Below are 25246 nucleotides of genomic sequence, written 5' to 3' on the forward strand. Positions count from 1 at the left end.
CCTATTTGTTTATTTATATATTTATTTCGTGTGGCCTGTTGGACAGAAAGAAAGAGAGTAAGTAAGAAAGAAAGTGAGTGAATGAATGAATGAATGAATGAATGTTTTATGAGGTGAGAACATAAGGTGTTTAGCTAAAAAGAAATTTAGATTTGTATGCAAATAGGCCATACATACAATTCTCGGCCACTGTTAATTAGCTGAAGACTATTAATGCCGTAGTAATTTTATATATTGAAGAATGCTGTGAATGACATGAAAGAGATTCTACTGAAATCTTGAAAATGTGTTTTTCAATCCGGATTACACTGTCACCTAGTGGTCATAAACCAGTAGAGGCCTTTGTTTTCTTCCCAACCACTTGACGGCGCTCTAATGGTAGTGGCGAGTTAGGTGTGAAAGCACGTCCACTCTTTTTGAATTTCCGTGATTGTTTACAGTGGTCAGGCAATCTATTGTAAGGCCTATTAATCTTCTCGAAAGACAAAAACCCTCTTGTATCTAAATTACAAAATGGGATGTGATGGAGGTACTATCCCTAAAAGACATGAGTTGGTGAAAGGCCCGAAGAAAGTCGAAAAGGTAATTCTTCGTTCTCTTTTGTTTTGTTTTTTTTTGTTTTGTTTGTGGCTTTAGCCGTAGCTTGTTGATTACCTTCGCGGCTAATGAGAAGCTGTCATCTCAGTGTATGGATAAAAGTTCAGTCAGTGTAGAAGGTTTCGGTCGACGAGACCTGTTTACGGAATTACAAAGCTTGTCTGATGCAAAAGTAACGTCGCTTATTTTAGAAGTTGTCAATTAGCACGATAGCTTGTTAGCACGATAGCTCGTCAGCTAGTCGGCTAACGCCAATAAGTATACTCTACGTGAATATTAAAAGAATGGATATGAAGGAAACGAATCTAAGTCGAGTAGCACCACCTTAAATCAAGATAACTGAAATAACTGTAAGTCACTACGTCCTCTCTGGAATACATCTGAAATGAAAGGAAAAATCCATTGTCATCTTAGGCCTTGATGTAGCTTATCGATGTAGACTAGCTAACACTAACAGTAGCTAGCAGCTCATCTGCAATTTGCTAATCCACAAAGCCAATTAACGTTACAAAATGGAATGTTGAAAGTTCCTTTGCTGTCAGCCCCATATTTTATAAATATTATAAATAGTATCAAAGGGTCGAAGTGCACTTCTCTCAAAAGTTAGCGTTTTGAAGAAGCAGAGTACTGTAATTTACCACGGTTATTGATAATCACAGTGTCATTTATGTACGGAGTTATTCTGATTACATTGCTCGAGGTGCATTTTCACAGATACATGGCGTGGGACATCACGGGTTTAAACGATTTAATACTCATCTGATCTACAGGTTGACAAAAATGCTGAAATCGCAGCTCGATGGAAGTACTGCGCCTTAAGTCAAGAGAAGTTGCAACGTCCTATCGTTGCCTGTGAACTGGGCAGGTAAGAGACACACATGTAGATCTAATTGACACTGTTGTATCCGGTGAACACCCTCCCTCTAATTTCAGTCTTGTGTTTAAAAAAAAAATGGGTCTGTATGTTTCTAGACTGTACAACAAAGATGCTGTGCTTGAGTATCTACTGGATAAGTCTGCTGAGAGGCCTAACACAGAGGTAGCTGCACATATTCGTGGCCTCAAGGTTAGTTCAAGTTGTACGAAGCATTTTTTCAATGCTGCCTGTTTGCGGTAAATGGAAAAAGCTGACTATGACCATTGTACGTGTATTTATGCATGAGCGAGCGTGTGTGTGTGTCTGTGTAAACAGGATGTAAAGGAGCTTAATTTGACTGATAATCCAGCATGGGAGGGGGAGAGGAGGAACACCAAAGGTGACACATATGAGGACATACATTGTGCCATGTTCATCTGCCCTGTGGTTGGCCTGGAAATGAACGGCAAACACAAGTAAGAGCCAGCAGCATCTTCTAGTCTTTAGCATTAGCATCAGATGGCTCAAGGACACATCCTCTTGCTGTAACTCAGTTAAAACGCGGATAGACAGTTACATTTATTTGGCTGATAGCCATCATTATAAATCCTAAAGTAAGACCACGTGTACCTTTAACAGAAATGAGATCCTATGCATGGCATTTGATAATATCAAAGTTTTTGTTTATTTTATAGTTTTTCTTTGTGTGTATGTGTTTTAGATTTTGCTACCTGCAGACCTGTGGCTGTGTGTTCTCAGAGCGTGCACTCAGGGAAGTGAAGACAGAGATCTGTCATAAGGTAAGAGATAAGCCAGTTCTCTTTTAAGTTATTGTCTCCGAGCTAACAGCAGTCTCCCAAAAATTGATTGATCTAAAGCTTAAAATGCATGTGCAGTGTTGCAACACAAACTGATTGTTCCATGTCGGCTAGTTCAGTCAAGCACAAACGAGGTGTTTAGACAAGCATCCCAGGCACGAACCCAGATACTACACTGATGTCAATGGCATGTAAATCCAAGTCTGTGTCACAAGTTACCATTCTGAAGATTGGTCCTTATATTCTCACTGATCAGCCGGATGAATGAGGAACGTAGGCGGATCAGTGTCTGTTTGCAGAGTTGCAACTAAAGATGAGGTTGAGTTGAAGAGTTCTGTCTTTCAGGACATTATGTGCCTTTCTCCCGGTCTGCTGCTCATAAAAAGAGACCAGTGTTCCCTGGGGAGCCTCAGTAATCTTGGAGCAGACATTTATTAAGGCCTGCAGACTGATTCTGGTCTTAATGGAGAGGCAAGCGAGCCAACGGATGAGAGAGACGGAAAAGGTTTTGAAGTACAGATCTGTGAATGCTGAATGAGTCTGGTTCCTTAGAAGATACTGTCTCTGGTGAGCGTAGTAGATCAAGGATCTGTATTTTGGAGATGTTTATATGAGCACTGGTTGGGCTTGGGCAGGGAGGGGTAACTGTAATTTATTCCTACCAGCTTTGTCTCAGTGAGGTATAGGTTTATTTGTGCACTGTCACACATGTTGATGACCTGATAGAGTGCCAGCCTATGAACCCGCCTAGCATGTGAGTGGAGACCTGTGTTGTCTGCAGACCTGAGACAGTGTTGGTTGGCATAGTAACTCTTCCTGTCATCAGTCATTAGATTTGAGCACTGAAGGGAGGCGGGAAAGAACACTCCCTGGTGGAGAACCTGTGAAAGTGGTTAGACTGTTTCACTCTCTGCCATTAGTGTAAACTCTCTGTGGTCTGTCTGAAAAGAAAAATTCACCAATCCATCAAAATATGGGTGTGGAGGTAAAAGAAGTGTTGAATTTCCTGGCAAAGGATATGACCTGTGCTCCAAAAGCCCTGTTATTTTATTTTATATTTTAGATGGCTTTGTAGAGAGCCTGACAGGAACAGTGTAGTATGCTCAACAGCATCAGAGTTCCTCTTAGGAGTGGAGCAGAACACACTCACTGACCAATTTACAAATGGTGGATTCCTTTGGCAGTTTAAAGAACAAAGTCCAGACAGGTTTATCCTAGGCGACAGTGTTTGACTCCTCTAACAGGACATAAGAGTCCCGTAGAGTCACAGAGCAGACTAATACTCGACAGCTTTTTTGTACACATCATGCACATGCTGCCCCTTTAAACAGTGCAGCTCTGTACAGCATTCTGTCTCACTTCTGGTCATCTGCCTCTTACTAGGGTGGAGTCCCAGAGTGGTTTGATAGGGAAATATCAGGTAACGGAGCTGATGGTGAAAAACTGAACTTAAAACCAGATCAGTACACAACGAAAAGAAAAATCAACACTAGAGCAATCGGTTTCATGCAATATTATGAGGGAGAAAAAAGAAATAGTTGCTTTCTGGCTGCTATAGTGTCCTTTGGACATCTTGTCAAGTGAGGCAGCAGCGCAGTTTTTAGGCTCATGTCAGCGTAATCTTCCCTATGAAGGCTGGACATTTTTAACAATGGCCCACAGGAATAGCAGCATACATTCATATCCAAACTCACAAATGATCTGAGACCTGAGGGGAAAACATGGATTAATATGTTCCAAGAGGAAATTATCTGGGTATTGTCTGTAAGATTTTGAATTATAAAATTAGCTCAAAATAAGTAAGAAAACAAGGAATGACCCCATAACATTGAGAAGGTGTAAACAATAGAACAAATAAAGATTGATAAGGTCTAGACAGTTTTTATTGCCCATTCCAAAATCCATTGAACATGAACTGTTGCATTTGCCCTGCATGTAAGTTAGTGATTAACCCAGCAAGTACGCAAAGGATTATTTAATCTGTCACCTTTGATAAACGGGAGAATGGACGGTTGTTCCTGCAGAAGATACTGATAAGGAAAATAATAAACATTTTGAAAGCTTAAAACTTAAACGGAAGTGGGGAAAGGGGGGGGGGTGGGGTTTGCATGACTCCGGAGGGACTCAGCCAGACATTTTCCCCCAAAAATTGGATGTTCCCACATTACTCCTTATGTTTTCATTTCAGTTGCAACTATTGTCCTAGCAAAGAGAGTGCACATCTCGTTCATGCAGGTGCATATATATGCACTTATGCTCACACCATAGGTGTTTTCATTAATGTGATTTTTTTTATGTCGGTGTGTCCGCTGTGCACGACCAAAAATTTACTCCTGCAGTGTGTGCAGAACACAGCTTTTTTTGTTGCTGGCTACTTGACAGAGAAACAGGTAAGCCTTCTGGAGGTCTTCAGTCAAGACCGACTTTTGCTTCAGCATGATGCTAACCGTTAGAATACTGACAGATTCTGTGCGACAGAGCCACAAGCGTCTTAGGCACAGCCTTGACAGCGACACATTGATTGATTGACACACAAACAGACAAATCAGTGTTGAATTCAGCCACACGGTGCATTGTTTGTGTTTTTGATTGGGCTTCGTAGTAATGAGTGGGACAGAACATGATAAATGTCTATGTAAGCGTTGAAACCAATTATTATGTTACTGTTATTTTAATTGGGACAATTTGATAGTGAACGTTGAAAACTGGGACATTTTAGCGTTTTACAGATATTTGGTGGGACTCAGGACACCCAGCTTGAAACCGGGACAATCCCAAACAAACCGGGGAGTCTGGTCACTGTATGTGTAACATTACTGATTAAACAGTATAATATCAATCAAGTATAAATAAAGTACAAGAATGGGCTGACAAAATGTATTTTGCAGTTCACCTTTATTGACAGCCTACATTTAGCCACAAAAAAAAACAAAACCCAAATATCCGAATCCCAAAATTGAAAACCGAATACCTACCCAACGAACAAATATCCGAATAGTCGAATATTCAGGGCCAGCCCTAGTGATTTGGATCAACTTAATTTTGACCTTCCTTTACACTCCTTGGTGTTCAGTTAATAATTTAGCGCACCTTACTACTTCTAAGCAGCAAATGGCTCCCAAGTTGTTTGTGAGTAAGCGACTGATGTCAAAGTGTGGCTCTAGGACCAGCGTTGCACGACTCCATCCCCTCTAAAGAGAAGATAAGAGCCCATTAATGCTTGCAGAGGCTCAGCCCACAACAGAAATGACCTTTGAGCTCCAGGCGGGACCAAGGTCTATGTAAGATACGTGTGGACGATGCATGTACAGTTTTGGAGTTGAAATGCTGGCTGAATGAATGTGGTCTGGTCTACAGTGTGTTAACAGCAGTGAATTATTAATCCACTCCCTCCCTTCATGGCCCAGACTATCTTCTTCCGGACTAATTGGATTTCTGACTGGAGACCGGTGATGTGACACCCCCCCCCCCCCCCCCCCCCCCCCCCCCGAAATGACTCTTCATACTCTTTGGAATTAATGAGTAAATGAAGCAGTGGTGCAGCGTCCATTTTGCCCTCGATGCATAGCGTCATATTTAACACAGCATGTGTCACTGTGTCTTTCGCCCACAGGCATTGCCATGTACTTTGTGATTCTTTCATTCTTTGGCAGCTGTATTTTTAAAGGCATGGAGGTAAGGCACAGGCGAAGTGAAGCACCCTGTTAGGTGAAACCTTGCATAGCATTATAAGAGAGCCTCCTAAGTCTTGTGACCGGTGAATGAGCCCAAACCATCTCTGTTATTATGATAACAGAATCCTCCCCCACCAGCACCACCACACCTACCAACACTGTCCCACACTTCACAAGACAAGCTCTCCTTGTCAGGCCACGGTCTGTGCCCTTCTCTATAAGCACCTCCTGTTTATTCTTGGCTATACCTCTATCTCTGAGCTGTTTGGAGTGGAAGATCTGAGAGGGTCTCTTGTGACTCGCTCTGTAGCACTCAGAGACACTCCAGCAAAGATGTGTTTGGCAAAAAAAGCCTTGACAGCTCATTTGTTGATAGCTGTAGAAAGGGTGTTGAATGTGCTTTTACTTTTAACCCTGTAGTGTGAAACACAGAGGAGTTCTCAGAAGTGTTTGACTGCAATCTTGGTTTTATTTGTTCACTATGTCCTGTATATCATACCATTAAAGAATTATCCCATTCCATAGAGGAAGAATGATTGACTGACAAGGAGAAACACTGCAGAAGAAAGAAGTCATAAAGAGAAGTAATAAAAATGGCAAACTCGCACAGGATCTGTTTCACAGATTCACTGTTTTACAGACCTGGTATCTTGTTAGGAAGTGAACAAAGATAATTGCAGTTGTCCAATACAGTGCAGTATTTTGAACAGGTAGAGTTGATGGTTAAGTTCCTGCCAAAGGGAATTCAAAACCACGTGTGTGCATTAATCGAGCAATGTTCATCAGTTGAGCAATAATAAACAGCTCCACATAGAAAATGGGTCAAGGTAATGTGACAGAATCTAAAGACCACTGAATAGAAGCAAAACAAAACAAAAAAAACTAGCAAACAAACAAACAAAAAAGAACAACTTCAGCATTCATTCATATTCTAAGATTTTTTTTTACAGTCAGCCATTGAACTTGTTTTTAAACTTTGCTCTGAACTTTTAAAAGCAGTTCACTATGAGATATTTTCAGCATAAATAATAATTAATTTGTCAAATCTCTGAGATGTTACAGTATTTGGATTTAAATATATTCATACATTAAATATTTGACAATAAATATGAATTAAATATGTGAATTCTCACAGTATATGTCAGTATTTTACAAAACATATCGCTCAAGTAGTAGCAGGTAAATACTGGCCATCTCACTGCTCTTTACATAACATGTAAATATGTACACCTTACCCATTACTTAGTCCTGAGTTAAAAAAAAAAGGACAGTTATTAAATAGATTTCAGTATACAGCAAGTATACAGAAGTTTGCTTAAATATTTAAAAGCAAACATACAAATAAAATTATATTTTTTCTGTTGCAATGTGCGTGAAGTCTGGATGATTTTCACCATGTAGTAGAAAGCAGCGGATATGCTGGCGAATTCCGTAGAGTTTCCTCTGGTGTTCCATTTTCTGAAACTTTTGTGAGCTGACAGCTTTGTGGATATCAGTTTTTGTGGACCCCTGAAACTTTGAAACCGCATGTGAAACATTTTGCCGGTGATAACCACAGTCCAATCAGTTTCCCTCTGCTTGCTAATATCTGTCAGCTGTCTGATTGTCGAAATAAAATCTGTCAGTTGAACATTCTGTAACCACGCACTCACCACAACAGAGAGCTCATCTCTAGATTGAGTCTTTAGTTTCACCCAAAATAGTCATATTTTTAATCCTCTCTGGGGGTGGCAGTGTCTTGGATACTGGCATTGACCTGGATGGTGAGCAGCCATGACGGCTGGATGGGCACCATGGCTTGTTGTAGAACTTTATTCCTTTGCCATAGTTCCATGCAGTTAAAAGCATCAGGAAAACTTGAACTGTCAAACTTATTGGCAAACAAGCTGTTCTTTTGGATAATCCACGGCAAGTCCTCCATCCCATAGACGCAGATGTCCCTGACGTAGTGACCTGCAAAGAAGAGAATGTTTTTGAGAATATTAGCTCAGACGATACCATCTCTAACATGCTTTTGTTTTGCAAACCCTATGTTTAGGTTGTGTTATTGAGATTAAATCAGATCGCCTGGCTTTATAGGTCAAGAGGACGTTGAAAGAGTGCTGTTGCTCTGATACCTTTGCAGCCTTGGTGGCTTGTTCCCTCTTGGTCTTTCCATTTTATGGCGCGAATATTGCCTTCCCAGCCTCCATTTACATTACTGCCTGGTGCATCTGTTGAATGACACAATGTAGTTGTCAGTATATTTCCATGGTATTGCCTGACAGTTGGAGCACTTTAATACTGTTTCATAAATATTAAATAAGACAAAGTCTTTGTGCAAATTATTCAGCATCTTAAGTATGTTAAAGATGACGATGGACGAAGTACACAAATCCTGTACTTGAGTGAAAGTACAGATGCACTTAGTATAATGTTATTCCAGTAAATGCGAATCTTTGTTTTTTTTCCTCTCCAAAATAACAAGGAACAACGGATGTCACAGAAACGTAGTGTCGCCAAAAGGTGTTGTGCTTTAAAATATAGTGGGGTGAAAGTAAAAAGTCTTCAGAAATGGAAATACCTCTAAATACAGATGCTTGAAAAAGATTCTTATGTTCAATAAAAGATTGCATGTGACCTACTGTGCTACTATCCACTCCTGGGTGAGGATACAGTGTTTTAAAGGGCAATAATAGAGCCTTACTGAGGTGCCAAACCCTTCTGGTTTTTCATTTGAGCTACCTAGTAAAAACATATGTAGCTAAGCATGAGAATGTGAAAACTGTTCAATTTTAATTGTATGGTTTAAAGACTTTTATGGTTCTGTTCTCTTCACTTTTTTTCTGCAAGTCCCAGGTGGTCTAACAGGTTTTGAACCAACATGCTAAACACGTCACATTATTCGCGCAGATCTGGCTTACCTGGTATGTGATTAAGGGTTACCCAGTAGTGCTCGTCAGGGCTGTAGGTGTCCTTCGACCACTCCAGAAGGTCTCTGGCTACCAAGCTATTGAGCACAAACTCTACAAATGCCCTAGTCAGGGAGTAGTATGCAGTACCAAAGTAGAGCTGAAGCTTGTGTGGAGGGGGACCCTTCTTGCGGTACCAGCCTTTGACTACAACTTTCTTTCCTTTGACCTCCTCATAGTGGTACATGGTCCTGTACCGCATGGTTGGTGGCTGCTTGATCCCAGGCGTGATGTTCTTGTCCCTCCACTCATCTCCCTTCATGTAGCGAACCAACTCCAGATTGCTCATGATGGGGAAGTCCTGACCGCACATATTGATGACTCGATACCAGCGCAGCGGAGACCTTACCAGGTCCCTCATGCAGTTGATGTCTGCTTGCAGTCTTGAGAAACCTGCATAGGTCACAGCCTCGCTGGCTGAAGCCAAGAAGACGTTGGGGAAGCAACTAGCCAAGCGCAAAACCTTTTCCTTGTAGTCCTGTGAAGCTTTGTCATCCACATGGATACAGTAGACATTCTGGGGAGCATAAATGGCCCTCAGGAGGCGAACAAACATGTCCAGCTTTTTGTGAATGGTGATGATGAATGCCAATGGGAAGAGTTCCTCTTCTTTGCTTAGGGGCGTAGTAATGAAGTGAAGATCTGTGTACATTTGCGAACATTCCAATGGTGCACCCGCCAGGTATGCTTCCATTTGGCAGTCTGTCCTCTGCCATTTTGTGCTTGGGATGCTGGGTAAAAAAGCTTGGCAGGAATCAGGAGTAGGTTCCTGGCAGCTCAAGGAGTGATTTTGTACTGCCTTTGTTTGGGGAGTACCTGGGACTTCAGTGTTCAGATAGATGATGGCGGAAATGAGAACGCCAAATCCTAGGCAGATGAGAAAACTGCACTTTGTGCTCTCAAGCGGGAGCATAATAGTCCAGCATTGGTCAGACAAAGCCAGCGTCCTCCTGCAGAAGAGAGATGTGTTGGACTTGGCTCTTTGATCTTACATGATTGAAAGTTTGAATATCAGTATAAACACAAATGACTTCTGATATTTATTTGCACAATTTCATTAACGGTCATGTACATATGTGTGAATTACTTTTTTCAGAGTTAAAGAGTTAAAATATCTGCCTTAGTCAGTGCATAAAGCTCATAGATTATAGCAGAATTGGATTAATATTGCTCAGCATTGATGAAGCACCGTAGCATAACCCCTGGAATGAACAAGGATAGCTTTGTTTATTTTCCCCCCTTGTTGAGACATGGTGAAAGCAGTCTCCATTGTAGGCTCCTTATTGTCTAACTAATGAGCCTATTACAGATAATTATACTATGGCCGCAGAAGACACCCGTTTCTCACTGGATGACAGGTGTCCCCTAAAATCGTATATCAGGGCAGCTCAAACATAGATCTGGTCAGAAGTGCGGTCACCGGTCTAAATCAGTGCACCTAATACATCAAGAGACACACAACCAGAACAGCAATATTAAATACAAAATATGCTGGCCACGTCTCAGGTTCACATGAAAAGACACGTTGCAACTAGCTGAAATCCTGTTAAAAAAATTTATCTTATTGCCCTATATTAAGACATGAAATTCTTTTGATAAATATTTTAGTGACAAGGAGGCTATATTAGATAAGCAGTCTGGTGTTTACAGAAGCTGTAGACTACCTCAGTTGGGCATTGTCCACACACCGTTTGAGCTAAGGGCACAATTCAGGGGCACCAGAAGGTCGTTACCATGACAACACAGTATTTGTTTGCAGTTTTTATATTAATACTTTCAAGTATGAATGAGGAAAATATTTACAAAGCCTCTATTTGGAAAAAAAAATCTTTAGTAAGTGGCCATGGTATAAGTACAAGGTCCAAAATGAACTTTTTGGTCTGTTTGCCAACGGCTGGTAAACTGAAAAAATTTACGGGCCAAAATATTTTTCAACCAGCCATAGAACTTTATAAGATACAATCAGGCACATAGTCATTGGACGGGCCTGACGGGCCTAGGCCCGCCCAAGAGATGCATAGGCTCCCCAAGTTAGGATGGAATTATTTTACTGAATACCAAAAAGTAATATGTTATTGTTTGTTAAATTGGTTGATAATATAACTAAAATATCATCACAAACGCTTGTGAAGTAAAGAAAATGTATTTTCTAATTTTTATTTGTATATCCTAATGCTTCATGGGTTTGACTGACATCTGTATTCGCCAATTAACAAGTTTAGTTTTGACTTTATAGTTCCAGCTATGTAAACCTACAACAGGAGATAGCAGGTGGTTTTCCACCCAACACATTCGCACATTTTAAGCGCATTCATGAAAATTCGGCTAAGGAAATGTCTCTGCGCATTTCCCTCAGCTGTGTTATGCAGATTAAAAATGTACACTCTCCTCTTCGCAGGAGGAGCTGTGGGTTTAAAATTTGTCTAGGGCAACTTAAACGGAAATACGTGATAAAATCACAACAAATTCCTTGTTGGTGTGGCTAAACCTCTGTCCATCAACCAGTACCATTTCTCCTAAGCTAAACACCTCTTTCCAGCGAATACATTTCTTATGCGATGTAAAAGGTTTGATGCAAAGTTTAAGCGTTAACTTGCATTAAATAGTTGGATGGAAACCCAGCAAGTGTTGTGACAGCATAATATTGTGTGTTTGTTGTGACAGGTAGGCCTATGCGTTTTCACTACTTGTGTGTGAAGTGCGCTTGATGAATAGCCTAAAATGTGGAAGTATTTTGTGGTTTACTACATATTCCGTTTCAGTGCAAACAAAGAACAGAAGACTGGACTAGCTTGGTTATCGAGTACGCTGCAGTTGTGATACGGGTGTCTGACCTGTCATTTGGTTCAGCAGTAGGTTACAAAGAATGTGAAGGCTAGTGATGGACTGTGAGTGAAAGTCGTGCCCGCTCACTTTTGCCAAGGCCTGTCGGGAAATAGATTTCTGGCTACGCTACTGGATACGATGTCATTAAAAACAATATAATTACTAATTACACACTGGACAGCGAGGCTCAATCAAAGAACAGCGAAGCGTAGTCAATCAACCTATGTGTTGTAGTGATGAAAGTTTGTAGTGAAGTAGGCTTATTTCAGCAACCCGCCAATGGCGACTGACCTCATTTATTTTATTCGCCAACGTAGATTTTTACTCGCAGTTGGCAGGTGGTGGGTGGCGGGTGCTAATTTGGACCCTGTATAGGTGTGAAAATGCCTTTCGAGGTGTCCTGACATAATAAAATAATGGACTGAGTGAAGGAAATGCCACTCCGCCTTGTGTTGTGTGTTTTTGTGGAGTTCTCTTCCTCCACCTTGCACGTTATGTTCCGATACCGGGACACCGTGTTGAGCATTGTCCCAAAATTAAACTGACCTTCTCATCTATTCCTCACACATTTGTGGTCTTTCATGAATTTCTTGTATATACAGATTCATTTTATTTTATTCTCTTTCATTTTGTTTTACTGTTAGCTGAACTCTCAGAGGTTTAATGAACCGATCATTATATTTCATTGTAATTTCTGGTATGTCCTTCAATAATAAATGAAAGGCCTGACTCTGCTTTTTCGTAACCCTCTCTTCTTTTTCTGTTTTTTTTTTTTTTGTATTCCTTTTACATAATATTTCTCTCTCTATCCTCCATTTCTCTCACACTCTCTTCCTCTAATGTCACTCCCCATCCCCCCAAGCAATCTGGGCCATTTTCAATACCTTTTGAAAATTTTGAATGTTTTTTGTTTCTGATGTCTGGTAATGAATAAACCATGGAAAGAACATTGAGAGAGCTATCTTTGTTATTTCAGTACAGGTGGTTTGTGGCAGGGGAGGCATTTTCATCTTGCATTTCATTTTGCATAGTATTCTCATTGCCATATACAGTAAACTACATGCACCTTTCCAAAGACAAAACCTGTGTGTGACTAACGTCCATGACTTTGCACACTGCAACAATTAGTTGCACTTGAGCAAATGCGTTGTCATGGGAAAATCGAGAGAAGAATTGCGTGAAGAAGCCAGAATTAGAGATTCCCTGTTGGTCCTCTGAAACCTCAGGGTTTTTCTAATGGCCCTCTAGAGAAGTCGACTCACTTGGGCTTATCAACAAGCCAAGTCACTGGCTCTGAACTGCGTCAGAGGTTTGGACATCGGGCTCCACCATGGAAATGTGTGGTTTTTAATGAAATCTCCTGGGGTCAGACGATAAAGCAACATTGGCTGTTGTCCCTTTTTTTAAGTAGGCGGGCAGGCAGGTGGGGGGGGGCGGGGGCAGAAGACAAGCAAATGAATGACTATGTTAAAAGAGACAAATCAATTTGAAGTGTAGAGGACAAAACCAGAACACACACAGGTTAACCTCTGGTCAGAGGGGGAAGCGTTTTCTTAAAAAACATCACATATCTTTTCTCAGGGTTCTTATTTTCCCAGTTTTGTTTTCATTTCTCATTTGTTGTTGAAAGAAACATTCAAATAAGATCCTACAGTTATACTTTCCAATTATACCTTTAGCTCCTTCTTTCTTAAAAAACATCACACATCTTTTCTCAGGGGATTTATCCTCCCAGTTTTGTTTTCATCTTTTATTTGTTGTTGAAAGAAGCATTAAAATTAGATCCTCAAGAGTTACACTTTCCAATTATACCTTTAGCTCCTTCATTTGCCTGTATGTGCCTTCCTAAATGTTTGGATAGTAATTCAGTTAGTCTTTTGATTTTCGTGATTATGTCGCATACTTTTATGACCTGCTTGGATTAAGCATTGTTTGGAAGCTGATAGGGCTTACTCTGTAGTCAAGGTTATCTCTTAGGCTACGTGATTTGAAAAGGGGAACGATTTAGTTGTCAAATTACTTTAACACACACAAACACACACCACATTTCATACAGTTCAGGTATGACATGCACTGACGATCAATAAACCTTTAGTTTAACCTCTGAATCACACCAATTCTGGTTAAAACGCCTTCCTACCTTTCAACCACAAGTGTATTCCAGCAGTGGCAACAGAATCCTATTCCAGCTGATGAAGTTAAATATTAGTGAAGGCCGGCGTCTATTCTGATTTGCCTCAGAATGACCCTAGACGTGAACATGTTGCCGGAGGACGCACAGCAGTTTTTGGCAGCGTGTTGGAAAGGAGCCCGTCTTTCATAGCCAACTTCAACGCTGTATCTTGACAGTCTGTGGTGTTTGTCTGCTGTTCTTTTCCTGCGCGTCGTCAGTGTGAGAGAGTCTGTGCCCTTTGTGGTGTTACGTTGGAGATGACGGCTCAGCTGCGTTCCCCATGAGAGGAAAGAAGAGAAAGGGAGAGGGCTGGCTTTGCTTAGCAACCGGCCGCGCCTCTCAGCTTCTGCAAGTCTCCTCCCCTCTCTACTTCCCATCATACTGAAGCTTTCTCAGTACTCCTCTCTCTCTCTCTCTCTCTCTCTCTCTCTCTCTCTCTCTCTCTCTCTCTCTCGCTCTCTCTCTCTCTCTCACTCTCACTTCAGCTCTTTCTTCCTCTTCCTACAGTCATTATACACAGCGGACATTACTATCCAAAACCAAAATGCTAAGATTTTTGTCTTTGGGCTGCTGCGTAGAGTGCTGTATTGGAGCGTGGTGCTATTCTTCAGTGCGTGTGTGTGGGTCTGAGCTCACACTGCTTACCCTGAGCCTCTTTTTTCTTTTTTTTCTTTTTTGGGTCACTGTGTTTGGGAGCTGCCTGGTCAGCTCAGGAGATTAGCCCCCTTGTGTGAACAGGCACTGTGGATTGTGCCCACTGCAGAACACAATAGGTCCCCCTAGGCAGTGAATGCATTTAGCTGCCTGTGTGTGCATGTGTGTGTGTGTGTGTGTGTTTGTGTTCGTGTGCATAAGAGTGTGTGTGTATGCTTGTTTTTTGTGCCCTCCCAAGTTTCCATGTGTTGAAACATCCCTCAAAGCCTCCAGTCTCAAATCTTGTGCTCATTTTTCTGAGTATAAAGAAAGAAAAGCCTTTTTTTCCAAACTGAAAGTGTTTGCCCAGGATTTGCCAAGCACTATTGAACTGCACAGTCCTCAACTGAATAATGAACATGAAACAGCACTTGTAGCTTTTAACCTCTGTCGTCTGTGCCTTGGGAAATCTTTGAGTTTAGGACATACTCTATCTTTACAGCCTACCATTAAAGGGCCTGAGAGAGTATTTGCTTGTATACTTCACAAATAACTATTGGCTAAGTTACAGCAACGGATGGTTCACCAGTGTTTGTTCACTGTCACTACATCTGAATGCCCCTTCACCTACAAGATTTACTTGAAGTTGTCACCTCTGGACTCTGACCTGTACAATAGGTGGACAGTTTAAAGGAGTGCTCTCACAACCAATCTATGGATATGACTGGTTCCAGTGTAGATGCTCTCACAACTGGTCTATGAACATGACTGGTAGCAGTATAATATGTCTACAGGTAGATGTGTCTTTATGTTCTTGCTCCAGGGTGACGTAGCACTCCAGGAGTCAGTTCATGTAGTAGACGGTATTGAGAGTGCAGCTACAAGTTCTTAGATGACCATACTGGTGTGTAATCAAGTCTGTCAGGGTGGAGATGACTTCATTGTTTTTTGTCTGCCAGTGTGGTGACCCTTTCCAAGATGAAGACCTTGTGATCCTGAATGGGACAAAGGAGGAGGTGGAGAAACTGAAGGAGAAAATGGAGGAGAGGAGAGCTAAGGCCAAAGCAGGAAAGGTAGAGTGGTTTAACAATGTATCCCTCAGATGGATAGTTTTATTTTTTATTTTTTTGCTTTATCTCACCCTGTAGAATTACAATTATAATTATAAAAGTCAAAACAATTCTAATTAAATACAACTGCACGGTTAATTGCTTATTAATCATGGTCATTTTTTTTTCGGTTCTGTAATATGTTATATATTTTTTTCTGGTATTTCCACAGTCAAAATCAAGCTTTTCTTGACGTAAAGGAAATAGTGGGGTGTGAAAAAAACACTAGAGTATCACGGAACACTCCACTGAATGCACTGTGACTTTGTGTTTTTTTTCAGCTGGTTGTAAAAAAGTTCCTTCACAGTAGGGCTGAGCGATTAATCAATTTCAAATCGAAATCGCAATTTGAAACAATACAATTATGCAATATAACCTACGATTCCTCAGAATGCTGCAGAAAGTTCCATTGAATTGAATTGGCCATCCCAATGTTTAGAGGTCAGATATTTCTTGATAATGACAGCTGAAAAAAACTGATGACTGCTGCCATTGGCAACGGGTTTTGTGCTTCACAGGGTACATTGTCATCGCAGGAGACAAAAAGCACTTTTTCACAATTTTTCAACACTTTGCTGCTGTGTGCTCAAATGATTAACGATATAGTAATTAGTTACAGACACGTAGCACAATACAGACTTGGTACAATATTGATTTGAAATAGATAATATTTGTGCAGTGAGGAATGAATGTTAGAATTAAGGGGTTTTGTTTTAGTTGTAAACATCTTTAAGCTACTGTATCTCTTTTTAAGTAATTGTACTCATATTTATAAAAAATGATCTATTATTGTAAATCAAAATTCAAATCTAAATATCAATCAGAAATAATTGCAGTTACTATCCTTATCATAAATGTGCAGCCCTGACCTTCATCTTTGTTTTCAATCCATATAACGAAAAAAAATGATGTTTGAATAACATCTTTTTTTTTCATCTAAATTTCATGAATTTGTGAAAATGCACGCTATGAATTTCTTCATAGCATGCATACTGTAACTGGATGTGAAGCTTTGTGCATAAAAACAGAAGTATCATAGAATATGTTATAATGTAATCATAACCATCAAGCTCCTGATGAACATCAGCATTAGAGGAAGAGAAAAGAAACTTCTGATTTCTCCCTTTAATGCTCCTCTATGTGGAGTGTGGCTTGAATCATGGGCACTGTAGTGGAAAATGTATCACTGAATGACAAGTATTACCTGCCGCTATTGTAGTGTTGCATTCTATACATAATGTTGTACTACTTGAAAATTAGTATGATAGTACTTACTATGACTAAATTTAAAATAGATGTGTTTAAATACAATATATTACTGTATTTTACATGTAGACTTTAGTTATAGTTGATTAACATACACACTAGATTAAGACTTATAAGAACTGATAGAAAATAACTGCAGTTGTTTGATAATGCAGTAGAACTATACCATGCAGTATAGCAAACAAACCTGTAAAAAAAATTCTGAACCTCAAAAACAGGAAGGTTTCACCATATTTGCTTTGAGGCTCTTAGTACACAGGAAGTGAAAGTACTTTTGAAGTGGAGTTGATATGAGTTTCAGTGATTGTAGGAGTGTGTGGTGAGTAAAAAAGAAGTAAAGCTCAAACAGTTTTGATTGTTTTACTTTTCCGTTGCATTAAATAATAAATAAATAAATAAATAAATAGATAATAAAAACAGTGAATCCATGGAATCCCACCAATAAACAGGTGCGTTCTCCCGATTACACTTTTACCATTAGAGACGTCAGCCACATTTTTCAGTTAGTGATGGCATGTTGTTCTTCAGGCAGGTTGTGCTTTATTTATTACTCTGCCCTATCAATTTTTTTTTTATCATGTCAGTGCAATTTTTGTTAAAATTGTGTAGGTCAGCACATCCCAGCTTATGTCTTAAATTTCAGATTTGTGATGACAAGAGGTCAGAAGACACTGCATCTGCTACATCTCTCAAGTCCACATGCCTGGCCTAAAAAGTCCACATGCCTGCCCTAAAAAGTCCACATGCCTGCCCTAAAAAGTCCACATGCCTGCCCTAAAAAGTCCACATGCCTGCCCTAAAAAGTCCACATGCCTGGCCTAAAACTTTTTGCAGTTACTGTGTCTTTTGCACCACTTCAGACCAAATTGAAAAAAAAAACCCCAAAAAACTAAGCTTTCAGATCTTGGCTTGTCTGCACTGTTTTGTGAACTACTTGAATGTTAATGTGTTACCAGGGAAATGTGTCTTAGATTTTAAGGAATATAGGGTTTTCATGTAAATATGTATTATAAAAATAGACTGGATGTGTTTTCATATCATATGTAAAACAAAAGGTCTTGACAAAACTGCTTTGTTCCACAGAAGTCAAAGAAAAGCAAGGTGTCTGAACTCAACTGCAAACCACTGGATTCAAGAGGTAAAAGCACCATGATGTTGCATGAGATGGAAGTTACATAGTGCAAATGGGGGTCTTGAGACTGTTTGGATTTAGTATTAAGATGGGAAGACAGGTCTGTCTGAATTCCCAGAAAACTTGTCTTTTGTTGCCTTGGGGTAGTTTTAGGGGTAATCCTTGGAAATTGGAATGAAACTGAAATTGGAATTTGTATTTTGTCAAAATTTAGTTGCCTAGCTGTTTTAGGAGCATTAGCAAAGACTGTCTTCATCAAGAAAACTGTGCTGGAACTGTTAAGGTGTCTCCAGAATCATCTTTATCTCAAGGTGCATTTTAACATGGTGACAGTCAACACTTTCCTTTTCTGTTAGCCAAAGCACGTGTAGCTTTATCGTGAGATCAAATGGTTTTGTTGCATTTGTGTTTTCATTTCATTTCATGAATTGAATATATCCATCAATGATTTTCCTAACCGTTTAAACCTTTACAGTGTTATCTTTCCAAATCAGAATTGGTTGAAGTTGTCAGTTTAAAATTTGAAAGTAGTCATTTGAATTGTGGTTCTTGCATGTTAACTCTATATAGATTCAAGCCTTCTGTAGCAGCCACTGTGGTCTTATTGCTGTGGTATACACTGTGGTGTTTGTCTGTTTTTACAGAGCACATTAACATTGTTCCAGTTTCAGAGGAGGCATCTCATGAGAGACCCCTCTGCCCTCACTCGCCACAGTGCCTTAACATGGGAACAAACACACGCACATCGAATACAGCACACCCCCTTAAACTTCACTACTGGCTACACCTCGCATGATCACCATTCATTTAAAGAAGAAGAAAAAAAAATTAGTCATTTTCATAACCGTGCAACCTCTTGTAATGTAATATAACCAAATCAGAATTTGTGTATTTAAATCATTGTTAAAGGGTGTAACACCCCCCCTCCCACTGCAGTATTTGCATATTCTCTGAGCTTGATCTTTACTTAGGACTTGGCAGATGGACGGCAGCCTAGATAGTTGTAGCGATAAAGACTGGTTTTCCAGAGCACTGTGTATAACCATTGTAAATTTGTGTATGCTTTAGCACATGAGATGTTCAGTTCTTTTCCCCTTTGTCTTACACAGACATCTTCTCTGCTTTGCATTTTTTATTGTTGTTCTGGTCTATATCTTTTAGATTTACATTAAGATTGCCCTTACCAGTCATTCTGAGCAGGAATGAATTTTTTTTTGTTACAGGTAGCAGTAGCAAGTGGTGTAAAAATCCAGAGGGATTATTTTAATGTACATACAAGCAGCCTCACTGAAAATCTTTCATATCTCTTTTCTTTTCTTTTGCACTTTGAGCTATCAAAATGCCACACTGTTTCTCAAACTAAGAGTATAATATTATCTTAGTTACATGATGCATCCGTGACATGTAACTTGACGACCTGTTTATTATTTTGCATCTTGTTTGTTTATCAGATGTCTCCAGACACGTGTTTCTCTTAATTCATCAGTTGGTTTTCGACGCTTGGTGGCCTTCACAGTTGATTTATTGTGTCAGGTGGAGCTTGTGACTTGGATTTCTTCATGCTGTGCTCTCGTGTGTCATGGGGACTGTAGCCACACAGTGTGTGACAGTACCTGTTTAGTTTTGGTACCAGAACTGATTCAAGGTCAATGTGTTACACGGTTATGAGAGAGAGAGAGAGAGAGAAATAGTAACAAGCGAGAGAGAATGGGGCATCAGGGAAGAGTTTAGCAGAGTAACTTTAATACAAACTTTATTCTCAGGTTGAAAATAAATGTAGCCATGGCTAAACCTATTAATTTATTGTATATTGTATATTTATGAACCCAAAATGAAAGCTGTTTGTCATGCTAAGGAACCGCAGTAAAAATTATTTGTTGAGAAACAGGCTCTAAGTGCCATCATGCCTTAATGCAACAGTTTAACACCTTACCAACAGCTCCTAACTGCAGCAGTGGAGCAAATGGTAACAGCATACCCGTCACCATGCCTGCTGCCCTTAAGATAAGACTTATCTCTATCTCAGGCATGGCTCTTTATTATATACTAAAACAGTTCTAGGCTCAGAAAAAAACAAACAAAGAATTAAAAGCCTCTAATGCCAGCTGAAATAAGGTTAAAGAGCAACATAAACTACTTTTAGCTTTTGTGGTCATAATGCAAACTGGGAATTTCCCAGCAAATTTCCAGGCCTGTATAGCTTCCTCCCCCCCAGTTTAAGTCCTGTAAAACCCACCAGTAAAAAGTTTTATAGATCATTGCATACCCAAAATACCAGTAATGGCAGCTAGTTTGTTTTGACACCACCTTTTGCATACAGGTTTGTGGGTACCTATCTGTTTGTCACTAATGGAGAGAAAACATCAGAGTCCTGCGTAGGAAAGCGTGGAGTATAAATGACAACACAGTGTATTTTTGTTTGCTTTATTTAATTTAAAACAACAAGGTTTTTGGTTCATGGCCTAAGAATAAAACTTGAGTGTTACTGCACTCTAACACAGAAACATTTGAGTTAAATTGAGATTAATCACTGTGCCATTGTAAGCTTATGTCAAGATGAAGAACATGCCACATCCTTGTGAAGGTCCAAAGAAATGTGCATTTGACTATCCATTCAATGGAAATAAAAACATAGATCTATTATTATATTATATTCCACTGGACTATACCAGTCTGACCGCTAAAACTAAAACAGATATTCGAAAACTAAATAGGATTGCCATGTTAAGATGAAGACAAATGTAGACAACAAAACTGGGAATTAAACTGAAACTGAATTGAATTTCAAAGGAAAATTAAAAATGATATAAAAAGACAAACCTTGGTCTCAGTACATTGGCATTGCCTTTGTTTACTTCATTTTGTTTTGCAAAAGCTGTGAATTTAGCCAGTGGTTTAAAATAGGTCAAATTTTTAGAGCATTTCATTTCCTGACTGTCGTAAGTTTATCAAAAACCTTTACCAACTGTATGATAAACTTTTGGACTTGGGTCTCATTTTCATAGCTGAGTGTATTATTTCATTTTCATACTAGGTTGGCTCCTCACTGTCTTACTCTTTCCTCTTTTACACAGTGTACTCTTGGCAGCCGACTGTCTCTGGTGTTTTGTCTGAACTGGTTATTAACCTTATTGTTCCTGACATGCTGATAAATTTGAGACCTTTGAATGAAGGGTAATGATGGTTTTTTTTTTGTTTTGTTTTTTCCTGTTCAGTCACAGGAAATCCAGACTCCTCCAAAGCGTCATCAGACCTGAAGGATGCCTCACAGAATGGAGAGTGCAGTGCAGATTCAGGTAGCTCTTTAACAATTCTCATGCTTTTCCCATCAAATCAAATCATCCATTCGCACCCTCACAAATCTCTAACAGTCTTTATAACAAAAAAAATCACAAATTTGGCTTTGGGTCTGTGTGTTGTGCAAGCCTAATCTAGTCAGTTGTTTTTTTGTTTTTTTTTTCTGTCCCAGCTCTTACAGTTTGTGAAAGCCTTAGATACTTTAAGGTCAGAAGCTGTTTCCTGGTAAATTAACCACAAGGGCTGTGCTTTGGTTTCAGTCTGTCAGCTATACTGCTGTGGTGCAGACATGCAGAAGTGAAGCTGAGACAACAAAGTGTTCATATGAAAGAAGCTTTTCACACAGGGAGAGTCATACCACGATAAATCATACATTAGAATATATTTTAAATGCAGACTTAAACAGTACAGATTTACATTTGTAATCATTTTTTTCTTGGTTAACTGAGTGGACCTAAACTGATAAGAAGTTCTGGTTGTGGTGATATTGAATTGCTAGGAGTGTAATGATTCATCACATTTATATCTCGGTTTGTACCTTGTTTTTTGGGTCACAGTTCGGTACATTTTAAGAAAATGTACGGTGAAAGAGAATGAAAGCCCTGAAAGAATGAAAGAAAACTAATCTTGTAGTGCTGACATTTTGTCAAGACACAATTTGTCATAGTGGTAAATGACGTGAAAACAAAAGAGCTGTAACATGGGCGATTTGAATGACACAGGAGCGTCCTCAGTTACAGGACTGTCCCACGAGCAGGCCATTTCAGCAGCAAAAGACACACACAACACGTAAGCGCAAAATACTGACTGACTGCTCCTATCTTTTTCACATCAATGCATGGCTGCCAAGAGATCCTTGAGGACTAGATCTACTTTATTTGTTTATATTGATTCAGAAGTTCCAGTATAATTATTGTCATTCTTGGTAATGACACCACATGTATTGTTATTATTTAGAATGGTTATTCAGCTGAACTTGGCATTAAAGCTGACACACTGCATGATAAGCACAGTGTGTATGCTGTCTCACAGTGAAAATGAAAGGAAAAAGGAAAGGCTTACATGCCTCAAATTATGAAGAATGTTGTTTTTCATCATTTGAAGCATAATGTGGAATGTTCACCAATACTAAAAATTGCTATTTCCTGTGATATCACAACGTATTGTGGGGGAAAAAATCTTCACTTACAAGAGCTGAGGTTAGAAAAAAAAAAACATGGTTTACTACACGCGCACTGCAAACCAAACCAAGGACAACAGAAACAGGGTTTTGAATTTCAGCACAAAAACCTTGACCGCCCCCCAAACCTTACATCACAAAATTTGTGAGTTTTACTTACCTGTTCGTTTGCTTGCTTGTTTGTTTGTTTATAACAAATCAGACCTTTCGGCTAAATTCTTTCAATCCATAAGAAAATAGGATTAGAAGCAGCTTTGTGAAGGTACTGTCGTCTTTTTGAATGTGTTGCCAATTCTGCCACTAACCACACCAGTACCAGACCATGTTTCAACATAAACTCTGTTTTGTGAAAGAGAAATAGACAACAGTCTGTCGTCCAGCTGACTTTTACTACTAGTCAGTTACACTACAGTTGACACAGAGAAACACCGTGTTGTTATTGTGTTTGTAATGCCATTATCTCCTGGATCACGTGGAGAACAATAAAAAGTTATTGGTCAATTTTGAGAGAAAGCGTGTGCTGCAAGGGACAGTAAACCACTGTGTCAAATTAAGAAGTACTTAAAATATGCTGAGCAACGTTCAGTGCAGGATAATCAAACAATTTGCTTTAGATGCCAGTTCAGGAGAAAAACAGGAGTGGTGTTACACAAGGATGAGGTTGCACTGGAGATAATGAGAGATGTTTTGGAGGTTTCTTTGCTTTGCATAGCACCAAAACATAAGTTCTTGGAAATTTCAAAAGTTACCTAATATATCATTATAGCCTCAGGATCTGGTTTAAGTATGTGTAGTTTTTGAGGTCTCTACTAGGTATTTTACCTCTAGCCCCTTCTTCTTCTTCTACCTTTTTTTTTTTTCTTTTTTTTTCAGTTTTTTTAAGGTCGAGCTGACCATACTCTGTATTAGAGGTGACAAAACCAGTCATGCAGTCACACAGGCCCAGAGTTCTGCCTGCCTTTTTTTTTTTTTTACCAGTGTAACAGGTATGTGCAGGAAACCTTTGGCCAATTAGATACCATAGTGGGTAGTTTTTTAGAAACCAGCTAGACATTAGCCCTCCAGAGGTGGATTTAGGCACAAACTGCTCAATGTCATCATCAGAAAGGGACTCCAAACAGTGTCATTCTAATGTCATTCTAAAGTGTTCACTCCTTTTGTCCCCACAGCCCCCGGACCCTCGGGTGCCTGCAGTTCCTCCAAGAACGGAAAGCCCACGACAACTACCGGGAGCAAAAGGTCCATTCAGGACATGAAGGAGAAGTCTGAGGCCTACAAATCCATCTTCACCACTCACAGCTCCGCCAAGCGCACCAAAGATCAGACGTCCAACTGGATCACACACACACCCTACCACTTCTAAATGGAGAGGCTTCTAAGCACTCATTCTCTGTGTGAAGCCTCTTCCTGTCTCTTCCACATTCATCTGCACCGAGACACGTCACTGCATTCTTTTGCATTTCAGCATCATTCACAGTAAACTGAACATCATGTAGCCCAGTGCAGTGTGCACCCAGAGTGCTCCACAGCCACAGCTCCAGAAACTTGTGCTTCATCTTCACTGAAATGATCATTGACAGGTTTCAAATGGGCCAGATCAAGATCAGCCCTGAGGTCTTCAATGTAATGAATAGATGTATTAGGTTTCAGAGTCATTTCTCAATCAGATTCATCCTCTGTCACTAAAACAATTATCCTTGGAAATAAATTTAACACGTATCCTTGACATATGATGCTACACTGAGATGTCACATTAGAGCTAATGTTAACTGCAGTTTTTTTTTTCTCTCTCTCTCTCTCTCTCTCTCTCTCTCTATTTTTCTTTGTTTAATATCTGTGTACAGTAACGTTTCAACAAACTTCCTCCTGTTTTTTTTAAATAAATATAGTGAAGGTCCTGCACATGCACTATTGCAAGGACTTCAGTACTTTTATGGCAGTTATGTGAGTCTGCTCCAAAGGATGATGTTTGTGTTGTTTTATACAAAGCTCATCAAAAGCTCAGTAAAACACAGAAGCAGAGTGTGCCTCCTAAAACCCTGACACCTACTTTCAACATTCAGCATACAGTTATTGCTTTAGTTGTGAATTAGTGCATATAGTTTATCTTTTTCCCCTGTTTTTATCAGATTTACTTTATCTTGCTTGTGTTTGTTAGCCATCACAGCTTATTTTTAGGGTTTCGGTGTTTTAATAATTTCGGTTATCATCATTTTTGGATGTATCTGCCCTTTATGTTGTTAAACTAAGTGTAACTGAATGTGTGGCTTCCTGCATGCTTTGTGTTTCTCCATCTTCCATGACCTTTTCCCAGCAAACAGAATAAAAAGCAACTTTTTTTAAACGTTAATCTACCGCATCTGTTTTGTCATTATAACATAGAGGCTTTGTAGATATAGTGATTTATGTATTTTTGCTTCGTGTTTTATTGTTACTCTTAGTGTCCCTGGTAAAGCGAGAGCTAAAAAAAGTTGTCTAGATTGGGGTCTGGCACAAAATGTTACACAGTTTAATACAATTTTTTTTAAAACATATTTGCTCTTAATCCGCAGTATATATCACTTCTTTTGTAGTTGTATTAATTAGATCTGTTTTATACCATTGCAAATGCTGTTAATTCAAATTACCATGGACACGTCATATATTTTCTGTTTTACTGTGTATTGTTGTCGAGCATCTTGGTTTCCATGGGGGCTTTAGAGAATAAAAGCGATAATGGGCACCTTCAAAGTGC

General features: G+C 39.6%; 2 protein-coding genes across 4 annotated transcripts; one reads left to right on the forward strand and one right to left on the reverse strand.

Annotated features, from left to right (window-relative positions):
* The first annotated feature begins 451 nt into the window (after positions 1 to 451).
* On the forward strand, positions 452 to 24862 carry rtf2 (replication termination factor 2). 3 transcript variants are annotated; one of them, XM_030777719.1, is made up of 11 exons: positions 452 to 582; positions 1368 to 1462; positions 1570 to 1663; positions 1790 to 1929; positions 2175 to 2253; positions 15488 to 15601; positions 17987 to 18057; positions 20257 to 20273; positions 21287 to 21331; positions 22936 to 22953; positions 23682 to 24862. In XM_030777719.1, the coding sequence occupies exons 1-11, from the start codon at positions 514 to 516 to the stop codon at positions 23873 to 23875; spliced, it is 936 nt and encodes a 311-aa protein (XP_030633579.1). In that variant the 5' UTR covers positions 452 to 513; the 3' UTR covers positions 23876 to 24862. The 3 variants fall into 3 exon arrangements, with proteins under 3 accessions (XP_030633579.1, XP_030633577.1, XP_030633578.1); XM_030777717.1 differs by lacking the exons at positions 20257 to 20273; positions 22936 to 22953 and having other exon boundaries at positions 17987 to 18041; positions 21251 to 21331; XM_030777718.1 differs by lacking the exons at positions 20257 to 20273; positions 22936 to 22953 and having other exon boundaries at positions 17987 to 18041; positions 21278 to 21331.
* Positions 7392 to 9830, reverse strand: gcnt7 (glucosaminyl (N-acetyl) transferase family member 7). Its single transcript, XM_030777716.1, has 3 exons — positions 8849 to 9830; positions 8063 to 8158; positions 7392 to 7898 (listed from the first exon to the last, which is right to left on the reverse strand). The coding sequence occupies exons 1-3, from the start codon at positions 9807 to 9809 to the stop codon at positions 7657 to 7659; spliced, it is 1299 nt and encodes a 432-aa protein (XP_030633576.1). The 5' UTR covers positions 9810 to 9830; the 3' UTR covers positions 7392 to 7656.
* Positions 24863 to 25246: the final 384 nt, after the last annotated feature.

This window comes from Chanos chanos, chromosome 6 (assembly GCF_902362185.1).
Source record: "Chanos chanos chromosome 6, fChaCha1.1, whole genome shotgun sequence".
Taxonomy (NCBI): domain Eukaryota; kingdom Metazoa; phylum Chordata; class Actinopteri; order Gonorynchiformes; family Chanidae; genus Chanos; species Chanos chanos.